This window comes from Hemicordylus capensis, chromosome 3 (assembly GCF_027244095.1).
Source record: "Hemicordylus capensis ecotype Gifberg chromosome 3, rHemCap1.1.pri, whole genome shotgun sequence".
Classification (NCBI taxonomy): domain Eukaryota; kingdom Metazoa; phylum Chordata; class Lepidosauria; order Squamata; family Cordylidae; genus Hemicordylus; species Hemicordylus capensis.
Window position 1 is genome coordinate 195,121,912 of NC_069659.1, and position 12,806 is coordinate 195,134,717.

The 12,806-nt window shown below is 43.0% G+C and overlaps 1 protein-coding gene across 3 annotated transcripts in view; it reads left to right on the top strand.

The window, feature by feature from the left end:
* Positions 1-10,734, top strand: part of WNT8B (Wnt family member 8B) — a 47,381-nt gene extending 36,647 nt beyond the window's left edge. For all 3 annotated transcript variants that reach the window (XM_053313192.1, XM_053313191.1, XM_053313193.1), the window contains exons 5-6: positions 1,324-1,466; positions 6,638-10,734. In XM_053313192.1, the coding sequence (XP_053169167.1) occupies positions 1,324-1,466; positions 6,638-7,198 (704 nt within the window). In that variant the 3' untranslated portion in view covers positions 7,199-10,734. The remainder of the gene's footprint in view (positions 1-1,323; positions 1,467-6,637) is intronic.
* The last annotated feature ends 2,072 nt before the right edge of the window (positions 10,735-12,806 follow it).

A 12,806-nucleotide genomic window follows, 5' to 3' on the forward strand; every position in this document is an offset into this window, starting at 1 on the left:
AAATATTATAATATTTATGCATTCTATCTATATACCACTTTCAGCCATAAAACTCTGTGTGTTGTGTGTGTGTGTGTGTGTGTGTGTGAGAGAGAGAGAGAGAATGGGGTGTGGGGTTTCCTCCTACCTTTTTGGATTGGGCTGGCTTGGTGACTACTGTTTTATCCTATACTATACTATAATTGTTGTTCCTCATAATATTTTATTTCCATGCCTTGCTAGAAAGATTTTTCCTACATTCCCTTGCAGTTAAGAAGTGAGTGTGGTGTTATATTTGTTAAAGTTGTTCCAGTCAATAATTTCTGACCAGCAGGAAAATAAGTTGCTTCATAGAAACCTGGGGGTGGGGGGCACAGCAGGGATCCATGAAATTCCCTCTTACAGTTTTCTGCTCAGCTTTCTCAGAATGACAGGTATCTAAATTGAGTGTATCAAGCCTCAGATTGTGAATCCCTATACTACAGTTTCTTCCATTTGTCATTCCAGCAGAAAACGGGTGGTAAATTACTACTAATGCAAATATCACAAGTTTTACGGTTCATTCCCCATGTCTCTCCTGCCCAGCATAAATTATCAAATTTCCTAGTGGATATTTATTTCTCAAAATCAAAAAGCATTTTGATATTCAGTTTGATAGAAAAATCTGAGTTTTGACTCTTTGATCTGAGTAACTTTGTGGGCTGGGGTGTGTGAGTGTGAGAACAGAATTTGTTGACAACACTTGAAGCACAATTATGCTGCTCCCATTCATTTCAAATGACTTGTTCAGGAAAGCTTCCTGATGGTTTTCACTCTTCAGAATTTCTGAAGAGAAAAGTGGTTTTAGAAACCAAATATGAAATATGAAACAGCAAATACTCCTAGGTAGTACAGTTGTGAAGCTGGCTTAGGTAGGTATGTGGTATGTTGCATCCTGATAAATAATAAAGATTTGTTAATTATTTTGTACAATTTGCTAGGTGTACTATGTTCCAACTAGACAAGAAATTAATTTTTTTAGTGGATGGGATGAGGATGTACTTTCATTTAAATTCTTGAGTTTTAAAATTGCATATGGAAATCACCATTGCAATGTTTACATTGAGAATCTGCCAGATTTCAAGCTGGTATCCAAACAATGACAAAAGATTTGAACATATTACTAAATTAAAGTTGCCCTCTGGTTCCAGAAACAAAAATCCTCCCTATTGAGGATCCTGACTTTTTCTGCTGCTTGCAAAAATACATCTTGTACTTCCAACGGTAACACACATAATAATGATGGAGGTGGGAGATGTTGCCAACGTCTCCTGTAACTTCCTGCTGGCATGTCTCTCTCCACAGGAGGACAAGGATGGCTGTGGGGGGGCTGCAGTGACAATGTGGGCTTTGGGGAAGCCATTTCCAAGCAGTTTGTGGATGCCCTTGAGACAGGGCAGGATGCCAGAGCAGCTATGAACCTGCATAACAATGAGGCTGGCAGAAAGGTAAGACCTCTTCCAACTACCACAAATGGAAAAGCCAGTAGAAGCAGGAGATGGGCTGGGCCTCACTGGGTTCCTGCCTCGTGCAGCAGCCATCTTTGGAGCAAAGGTTGAAGGGTTTGGTTAATATAGAGAAAGCAGAATAGAAATGAGGGCTGGTGACATTGTAGGGCTTAGAATATTCCTTGCTATTTCATTTTAATTTATTTTATGTTAAAGATTTATAACCTGCTTTTCAATCCCAAGGAAACTTAAGGGAATTTGTAGCCATTTGCTAAATTAATGGCCACATCACTCCATGTCTATCTGCTTGTCTATCTTATATTCCAAAAGCACTTTCATGGCATGAATGTGCCATCAGAGGCTAAATAATAAGCCTTATTCACAAGTTACACAGACATACAGTCTGTGTACAGTGCATGTACATACAGATGTGTACACATGAACAGTTATTCACACATTATGGTCAACCTATGTAAAGTAGTGCACTTCCAACTTGTATCTCTACATTTGAGAGGGCCTGTAACTAGCTTCATTTAAAAAAGAAACACATGTCCAGTCATTTACACAAAAATACGTACACGTATACAGATAACTCTATGCATGTACAATGTAATGAGGCGGGTCTCATGACCCGCCTCGGAAGGATGAGTGGGGAGAGCGGGCTTAGCGGGTCTGCTCCGAAGTGGCGCCCACATGACTGCCGGCTCCGTTACGGAGCCGGCAGGTGCTGGGGGGAGCGGGGGCCATTCGGCACCCGGAAGCTCCAGCATGCGCTGTGAGAGCACGCAGGGCATGCTGGAGAGACTCCCAGAGCCGGGAGGTGGCTTGACTTCCACAACTCAGTTCAGATGATGCATTATTTCCTTGCTGTCATCTGGATTCTCATAGGCAAAAATCAAATCATCAACATACGCCAAAATGTAGGTCCATTTGCCATCCCTGCATCTCGTGTACAGCCAGGGATCTGCTTCACTTCTTTTGAAGTTTGCTTGAAGCAGCATATCATTTAGTTTTATGTTCCATGCTCTGGCAGCCTGTTTTAAACCATAAATGCTCCTTTGCAGTTTGCATACATAGTCCTCTTTGCCTTTCTCCAAGAAACCTGGTGGTTTTTGCATGTAAATGTCCTCTTCCAGTTCGCCATGCAAGAATGCAGTTTTCACATCTAGGTGTTCAACATGCATTCCTTTGCTAGCAGCAATACTTAACAAAGTCCTTACTGTGGTATGTTTAACCACTGGTGCAAAGGTTTCATCATAATCTTCTCCATATTTCTGTGAATATCCTTTTGCTACTAATCTGACTTTGCAGCGCTGAATCTCACCATCAGCATCATGTTTGAGTTTGAAAACCCATTTGCAGCCTATAACTTTCCTTCCTTGAGGTAACTTAGTAAGAGTCCAGGTTTCATTTTTCTGTAGAGCCTCAAGCTCTTCAATTGCAGCTTGTTCCCACTTCTGGGCTTCTGGTTGTGGTAGCTGAGATATTTCCTCCCATGATGAAGGTTCTGGTTGTTCCACCGTTCTTGTGAGGTAGGACAGTCTCGGGACTGGAACACCTCCGTTTGAGCACATTGATCACCTCACTTCACCCTCTGTGGTCTCTTCCATTATCTCAGGTGTGTCTGGTGGATCGCTGGGGGTCTCTGTGTCGAGCGTGGTTGGATCTGGATCTGCTGTCTCCTCCTCCTCAATTCCTCTGTGGTCAGGAAGCATAATCCAGTCATCAGGGTGTTTGGTCTGGTTGCTTGCTTCAGTATAGGCCCCCTCTGAAGGTGTAGCTCTTTCATTCTCATCAAAATACACTGATCTGCTTATGGTTATCTTGTTGGTATCAGGATCCAGAATTCTGTAGCCTTTGGATTGTGCTGAGTAGCCTTAAAAAATCCCTTTTGTGGCCCTAGCTCCTAACTTAGTCCTTTTTTCCTTTGGAATGTATGAGTAAGCCGTGCTTCCAAAGACACACAGATAAGCATCATGGACAGCTTATGACCATGCCAAAGTTCATATGGTGTTGTTCCTATAGGCTTTGTGTGCATTTCGTTTTGTATGTATGTAGCAGTCATGATGCCTTCTCCCCAGCTCTGTGGGAGGTGTGCGTCAGCAAGCATGCATCTTACCATGTCCAGTAGACTTCTGTTCTTTCTGAGACTCCATTTTGGGACGGGCTGTAAGCTACCTTGGTTTGATGCACGATTCCATGTTCTCTCAGGAACTGCTGTGTGGTGCTGGACATATATTCTCCTCCATTGTCTGTGCGCAGGATCTTTGGCTTCCACCCAAATTTGTTGCTTGCTATGGCCACGTAGTCCTGGAGTTTCTCCAGCATCTGTGATTTCTCCTTTAGTAGAAACACAACTGAATATCGTGAGAAATCATCTGTGATTGTTAAGAAATATTTTTGATTACCTATGGTTGCTGGTAGTGGTCCAGATATATCTCTGTGGATCAGCTCCAGGGGTCTTCTGGTCTTCCTTTCACTCTGCTTAGGAAATGGCTTGTTAACTGCTTTGGACTCAAGACAACAAACACAGTTAATTACAATGTCACATGGTACAAAATCAATGCCATTAGCTAACCCTTTTCCTTCATGTTCTGGATTGACTCATAGCTCCTGTGTCCTAGGTGTCTATGCCACAGTTGCAAGCAGTTTTCATGCAGGCATGACTTAGCAAGGTTCACTTCATTAGGCTGGTATGCCTCCAGTCTGGAGTTTTTGGCTGGTCTTTCTCTGTCTGTCTTTGATACAGGTTGCTCCTGCACACTGTATAGGCCTTTGCATTTAGAGCCTACAAGGCAAACTTCTCCATTCTGGGTAACACCACATTGTCCATTTTTAATATACAGTTCACAGCCTTGTTTCTCTAGGTTGGATATTGAAAACAAGGAGCTTGAGAAGTCAGAGATATACAAAATCTCTCTCACAAAAAACTCATTAATTGATCCATCCAATAACTTGCAATACAAAATTCCTTCGCCTTTCTTCTTTGCTTTAATTGTAGTATTATTGCCCAACTGAACAGTCTCTTCAGGAATATCAAACAGTTCAGTATAGAAACCTAAATTATTTGAAATATGGACTGTGGAACCTGTGTCCAGGATAAACTTTTCATCGCTTTGCATCAGGCAAACATTAAAAATTTTATTTGAATATCTTTCTGTAAAGTTGGTTTTCTTTGTCTGATTCTTGAGACAGTTCGCCACCTTGTGGCCAAATTGGTTACACAGAAAACATCTAAAGGCATTAGTCCCAATTGGCCTCATTTCAGGAGCAGTCTCCCTGCTGGCGGTCATGTGACCTCTCTCTCTGGACTGAGTTTCCTTGGCAATGAAGCCCAACCTCTTTGTATGCAAATGTGGGGGGACCATGTGGTTTCCTCTTGCAGCATTTCCTCCCCATCTTGGGTTTCCTCTGGAGTGACCAATTGTTGCTTTAAGAGCAAAGTTACTTGCCAATTCATCTTCATAGCGAGAGTTCAAAACTTTCCTTCCGTTTGCCTCAGAAGATATCATTTGCACTGCTCTCTCAAAGCTTAGAGTGGTGTGGGTTTCCAGTTGGCCAATTATATTGCTATAGCTGGGGGGCATGCTTAGAAACAGAGCTTCCAGCTTCTGACTCTCTGTAAATTCCTCCCCTGCAGCTTTAAATTGAAAAAAGAAATCTTCCAGTAGTCCCACATATGTGGTAAAACATTCCCCATCTTTATACTGGAGATCCTGCATTTTCTTTCTCAAGTTAAAGGTGTATGCCCACCCCTTTTTCATATGCAAGGAATCTAGCTTGCTTAGCATTTCCCTTGAGGTTCCAAGATCACATATCATGTAAAGGTAATTTTTACTCACAGAAGCAGTGATCAAAGCTTGAGTTTTAGAATCCTTGAGCAGCCAATTCTCTCTAGCAGTCTTCTCAGCAGCTGTGGTTCCTTCTGCGGGAGGGGGGTCTTCCTCAGTTACTTTCTCGAGTCCTTCAGCGCACAATGCAAGCCTCAGTCGGGTTTTCCATTCCAAATAATTGTCTGCGTTCAGGATAGTCAGCCTGAGCTTTCCCTCTAGGTAAGTAGCCATCCTCACTGGCTCCAAAAAGGCAGTTGCTGTAGATTAGCAATTCAAAGTGTCCACGCTAGATCTCACTGGATCTCCTGGAACAAACCTAACTCTCTAGTTGCAGTACACACAGCTCAAAATACTGGGCTCCCATAACCTGTTGGAAATTCTCTTTGGTGAGAGAATCCCTTTTTCATTATAGCAGAGTGCACAGAGGCACAACACTGCGGAATTTACTTAGGCATGCATGTATGCTGAGAGTAAAGTAACTTGGAGCCAATTCATAGTTTCAAATCAATATATAAGGCATTTATTAAGGAACTCCATTCTAGACAGAAAAGTGAGGAGTTAGGATCTCTAATCTATCTATCTAGCTGGATGCAGATGGATTCTGCATCTTCTCTGCACACATGGTGCAGGGAGAGGAGCTTGCCATGTTGCAAGGTAGAAGGACAGGTAGGGAAGAAAGAGAGGAAGTGAGTTGCTGGAAGGAAGGAAGTCCCTGAGATTAGCAATCTACATTCCAAAGGGATAGTGTCAGAGCAGTAGAGAAGGGATGACCAATGTCTTGACCCTCTAGCCCTCTGACTCACTAGTCTGCCCCCCACTGTCTGAGACAAGAGACAGCGCAAAGTCCTTAACTTCCAACACTTCACACATGATTCGGGTTTTTCATTGCTCATTGGAGTGGAGCCTGATTTATGTCTGGGGTAAAAATTGTGTCTTTTGTGGGGGCAAATTTGAATTCGCAATAAAACCTCACAGTAAACCCATTGTAAAGCCTGCTGTCTGGCAAAGCCCGAGGTGACTCTTTTTGTGTGTGGTGGCAATAGTGGGGGCTAGCACCCTCATGCTAGCCATAAGGCACTAGCAAGGGGGAAGAGGTGAATGGTGACAGAATCTGGCACTCCACCTCAGATACCCCAATATCTTGAGCCACTCCTCAAATTTCCTAAAATGAATGTCAAGTAACACCCCATGTTTCTGCTAGAAAATCAGAACAGGTTACAGAGAGGGTCTGTCTTCCTATAGAGACAGGCTACAAACAGTTTAATTCTTCAGAAAGAAGGAACTCCTGTCCACCTGTTTTTACTGCATGCCATTCACTGTCTTTTCCTTCATCTCTAGGCAGTGAAAGGGACCATGAAGAGGACCTGCAAATGCCATGGGGTATCTGGCAGCTGCACCACACAGACCTGCTGGCTGCAACTTCCTGAGTTTCGAGAAGTGGGAACATACCTGAAGGAAAAGTATCACAAAGCATTGAAAGTTGACCTACTCCAAGGGGCAGGCAATAGTGCTGCCAGCCGAGGGGCAATTGCAGAGACCTTCAGTTCCATCTCCAAGAAGGAGCTGGTCCACCTGGAAGACTCACCTGACTACTGCCTGGAGAACAAGACTTTGGGCCTACTAGGGACTGAAGGCAGAGAATGCCTGAAGAGGGGCAAGGCCCTGAGCAAGTGGGAGAAGCGCAGCTGTCAGCGCTTGTGTGGGGACTGTGGACTGGCTGTGGAGGAACGGCGAGCTGAGATGGTGTCCAGCTGCAACTGCAAGTTCCACTGGTGTTGTGCAGTTCGTTGTGAGCAATGCCGCAAACGTGTCACTAAATATTACTGCGTCCACAAGGAGAAGCGGGAGCGCAATGTGGGCAGTGTAGGTTCCCGCAAACTCAGGAGGAAGCAGCCCTGATACCTTTATAATTATCTAACAACTTTCTATCCCATAATCACCTCCCACACTTCTCTTCTATTTTCCACATGTATAGATAGCTATGAGGATGGAAGGTTCTGTCTGTATAGTATTTAAGTTAGAACCACGCCCCCCAGTTTGAGATGTCTGCAGGGGAAAAGCTCACTAAACTCTAACCAAGATGGAGCTACCCCCAAGTCGATAGACTGTTCTAGAGTGAGTTTGGTTTTAAGCCTGAGTCTCCCCGCACCCTGTAAAGTAAGGAAACACTAGTGTTTTAGAAACAACAAGCATGGAAATGCCATCTTTATCGGAAACTATTAAATATTCATCCATTCAAGGAACCCTTACCAGCTCCAACTCCAGGGGTTTAGGGGTGGGATACCCAATGAGGGGAACCCAAGGTTCAGAATTTTTAACTCCCTATTCACAGGCATTGTTTTCATAGGCAGCGAATCTCAAGTGTGCTTTAGCTATGCCTATTTGCTCCTTCAAGGGTAGCCTCTCTCAGTGTACTTGTCATTACCTTTGAATGCCATATACCACTACATGCCTGGAGTCAGGGCCAGATGTGAAAAGGACAGATATGACAAAAATATTATTATTACTATCAATACCAGGAGTCTTTTTCTTCCTCTGACTTCAGGATATGGCTTACCTTTGCTTGTGTAAGCAGAGCAGAGGCTGACGTGAATTAAAGGGTTTTATTTCAGGTACCCCAATTGTGTTCAGAAGCTGTTGAGAGGGTGTTGAGAGAGCATCCTTGAACTCTGAAACAGCCCTTGAAGGGTCAGGACAAACAGGAAATATGATTAACAGCCCTGCATACTAAACAGAGGAAGGGAATCCACAAATTTTTTGCAGCTGGATCAGACACAGTTTTAAAGGGGAAAATGGAGGAGTGGAAGGCAGCTAAATCTGAGGGGTGGGGTGGGAATCATTAGAAAATTTAAGAATTTTTCTTTTGAGTACCCCCTAATAGAAATATGCTTCCATTACACACATACATTTGCTATGTTTTTCTGGGGGGAAATCATTTTCTGGGCCCATTTTTGTTTCCTAAAATAAGCACACAAAGGCTGCATTTGCACATAACGTGGAACCGCCCCCTCGCCCACCACCGAGAGCTCGCCCTCTGCAGTCAGTAAGTGAGACTGCATAGAGGAGGGGGAACTGGCTGTCTGGGCTTCCTTCTTGACTGAAGGACAGCCCTGACAGCCAATAGCAGCTGGAGTGAGGGTGAGGCTTCACTCAACTCTGGATGCGAAACAGCCAGACTGAGGTGTTGTGTTCGGACGAAACACTGGCTCTGCTAAACTGGAGTTCCAGGCATTGAAACTCACTACAAACTGAAGGTACAAATCGAAGTTGAAGACATCTTCTCTCAGGATAGCACTAGGGTGAAGATGTCACATTGCCTTGGCACTACTTGGCACAATTCTTTTTCCACTTGGAAAATACAGGGAAATTGTTCTCCTGCTAGTGTTTTTCCACCTCTTGTGGGGGCTGTATACCCCTTGCATTGTTCCAGTGACATCATTAATAGCAGGTGAAACAGATACAGACAAATGGCTCATGTCATTCTGTGAATTTTTATTTGTTAAAATGTTTTATATTTCATACATAGTCTCAGAATCCATGCACCCCATCCCCTCTTTATACAACCACAGTGATAAAGTTTTCATTCAGTTCTAGTTTTTAAAAAAGAAATACATGGGGAGGCATTCCAGCTTCATCCTGCTCCTGGCATTAATTTCCTTACTGAAAACAAGCTGCGTAGCTGTACTCATTACGCTCCTTAGACAAAAAGGCATGGTTATGCTTTCACACCAAAGTTTCCCCATACCTATTCATTATAATATTAGTGCTGGATTTAGGACTAGGGGAAATGTAGTTTTGAGTAAAAAAATCTCTTTTGTTACAATCTGGAAAAGCCCTCAGTTGACCAAAAGTGAATGAGGAAGATTAATTCAATTTATTTGCACAATGGAAAATATAACTGGGGTGTGTGTGAACACACAGATTTGACTGAGCGGAAAATTCTACAAAAAATATTGTATTTCTGAAAGGTATGAACTTGTGAGAAGAAAAGATTTGTTCCAAAAACTTTAATCAAAGATTTGTTCCAAAAACTTTTAAATCAAATTTTAAAACATAATGTTGGTTCTTTGAAGCACGTGTCTTATATTTGGAGTGTATTAGAAGAGCCTCAAGAATTTTTATTTAAGCGGTTCATCTCTTCTTGGCTAGGATATGAAGGGTACCTTCTGTGCTAGTCTTTGAGTGGAATCCTCTGCCTCTTTGATCATCTCTGCAGTTCTCAACAGTGCAATGCAGTGTGAATAAAGGTTTTAGAAGCTCTCCTTCAAAGATTTCAGGGTGCCATTTGACCTTCTTAATCAGCTGCTGTCTCAAACATGCTGATTTAGGGATCCCATGACTCACTTTCTCATGTTTCTTTGGTACATCTGGAACATCCATTCCTGCTTTCAGTGGAGTGTATTCTTTGCCCTCATGGCCCTCACCAATTTTACTCCCTTTTATCTACAAGAATTATTCAAGGGAACAAGACTTCAGCTTCTTCCTAGGACCTGATCACAAGAACATTATAAGAACAAACTGTGATTGTGGTTGGGACTGTAACACACACAAAGGCTATGGGTCTAAGAGCCAACTGGCAGAAGCGTCTGCATGTGATATTTTCAAATCAGGTTAATGGTGAGCAGGTCTTCTGAGCAGTTTTGTCATAGGCAGACTGCTAAGGTGGATGCACAATGGGATGCAAAATGACCAGAACCATTCAGATATCTGCCTCACCATGAGTACATTTTGAGATAGGAAGGAAGAGGTCTCCAAGTAGGCTTGTAATTAGCACACGAACTGGCTGAGTGAGTCCCCAGCCTCATAGCAAGCATTGTGTGTGTGTGTGTGAGGGGGATAGAAATTGATGGCCTCTGTCCTTTCCTGTCATCCCAGTACCAGGACAGAAATTACACTATTTAAAAACCCTTTCTTGTTCTCCTTAATGCTACTTACAAAACCCTTCCCCTTACATGGCATGGATAACATCAGTAAGGTATTTAATTATGTTGTAAATAGAAGAGTTAAGCACTTTGAAGTTTTATTTATTGCACAGTTAACTGTGATATATACATAACTCTTTGAGCATCTAGATTGTATATCTTTATTAGTCTTAGTAAAAACTTAGTAACTGTGGAAGTCTCCACACACACACACTGTTTTGCTCCTTGCTGTGCAATGGGATATACACAACACAACTTTTGTCAGGAATTCCCCACGGGACAAGTCATACTAAGTTAGATAGCCCCCTCCTGGAAATTAATTAATTTATCTATGTAATTGCAGCTTTTGCTTTTAATTTTCAACATTAGAATGATTCACATTAGAATTGCTACAAATTTTCAGTATTAGAATGTTTTCAACATTAAAATTAGAATGGTTAGCAGACTAGCTAGTTATTACTGCGCAGTAGGCCTCTACGTTTGTAAGCATATATAATAAATTGAAAGTGTTAAGGTGTCTCTGCAGTTTGTTTTATTTATTTTTATTTTTAGTCTGCCATATCCTGAGGGCTTGATAGGTGGAGATACTTTAAAACATAGCCAGAGTCTTCTGGAAAAGTCTGAGTGTACAAAAGTGGCTCATGTGTGAAACTATCTCATGGTTATTTGTTCTTCAAAAAATCATGGTAAAATAGTAATATACACACCATGCAAAATCCTTTTATAGAAAATTAACAATATCACTATTTCATGAGGTAAGGGCACTTTATAAGTCTAAGTAATGCTGGAAATATAGGTATTGCTCACATTTATAGTGAGAGTTCCTGGTTAAAGTAAAATAATGTAAACTCACCCTGAGGTTTCGACTTCAGAAGGGCTTTAAGAAATGAAAGCTGGGAATTGTGAAGCAATAAAACATTTGTCCCTGATGCATGAAACTGAAACCCACCCACATGAAATGCATGGAATTGCGTTTAGGGGTGTGCATGGAACCATTAATGGTTCAGTTCAAGTTCGAACCTCATGCTTGCACTGAGGCCATTAGAACTGGTGGTGGTCTGTTCAAACCAGCAGCGAATGGTCTGGTTCGAGTGATCAAACCGGGCCAACTGGATTTGGATGCTTGTAAAGGGGAATCGGTAAGGGGGACTGAAAAAAGGGGGGCAGGCAGTTGAAAAAGTGGGGTTGAAAAGGGGGATGGGAGGTTACCTTATATGCCATGTGGTGGTGTGGCTCCTCAGCAGTGAGCTAGTGTTGGCTCACCTAGATCCCAATGGCGCTCCCCGCATCAGCCCGGGCTGGTGAGGGCCTAGTTCAGGCCTCAGTGCAAGCATGGAGACAATTAGAGTGACTTCTGCACATGCATGGAGACCATTTGCATCACTACACAAATGGCCTCCGTGCATGCACAGAGGTCACTATAATGTGAGGAGGCCCCAACCAGGCTGATCAGGTGACCCGGGCTGATCAGCAGAATGTTGGTGGGGCCTAGGGGAGCCGCCGCTGGCCCGCCACCACTGAGAAGCTGAGCATAGCATAAGGTAACCTCCTTCCTGCTCACCCAGCTGCCTTTTTTCAACCCCCACATGCTTGTAAAGGGAAATCCTTACCAGATTCCCCTGTACAAGCATCCGAATCGGACAAAGTAGGCCAAACCAGTTCAATCCAAACCAGACCTAATTCAACCCAACTCAGACTGGCCCACCTTTTTGGAGGGCTGGTCCAGTTTGAGCTCAAACTGGTCAAACTTGGCAGGTTTGACTTGAACCCAGTTCGAGCTCAAACTGGTTTACACACACCTAATTGAATTCCATGGATATATGACATTGGCATCCAAATTCCATGCATCCAGTTGCATAGATGCATGGAATTCATTCTCTCTCTCTCTCTCTCTCTCTCTCTCTCTCTCTCTCTCTCTCTCTCTCTCTCTCTCTCTCTCTCTCACACACACACACACACACACACACACACACACACACACACACACACGAAAAGAGGTTCTCTCGGCCTGTATTAGATATTGGATGAGAACACGAGGAGTGGGAGTTGAGAGCCGTCTCTGAAGTCTGTGGCACTCTTCTGTAATTCTTTCATAATCAGAACAGAATAAATGGTTATGGGGACACAGTTTGTAAATACCGCTTACCTTTGAAACTGAAATATCACAGCTTCTCAGTTTTCATGTCATGATTCGTGACCTCCACAGCCAGAGGACATCCGTTATGGCCCTGAACATCCCTAACATTAACTAAACTTCATTGATTTAAGCTACTGCAGACCAAAGTTTAGGAGAAGAGAAAGGTTGACTCAAGTCGCTTAAATCTGGACCCGTTTTCCAAGTGGAGAGGGATGAAATACCATTTCCTCTAAGTCCCAGGTCTTTTGGAGTACAAAGGTCTTTGGCAAACTAAAGTGGAGGCGCTTTGTACCAGCCATAACACATTCTAGTTGTATAAGATACTGCACAGTCTTTTCCCCGTGCCGAATTATTGAACATAGGCCGCTGTGACCAATTTGCTCAATTCTTTGCTGATAAAGTCTCCCACCTTCGGCTAGAGTTGGACTCTACTTCTGTAGGATCTGAT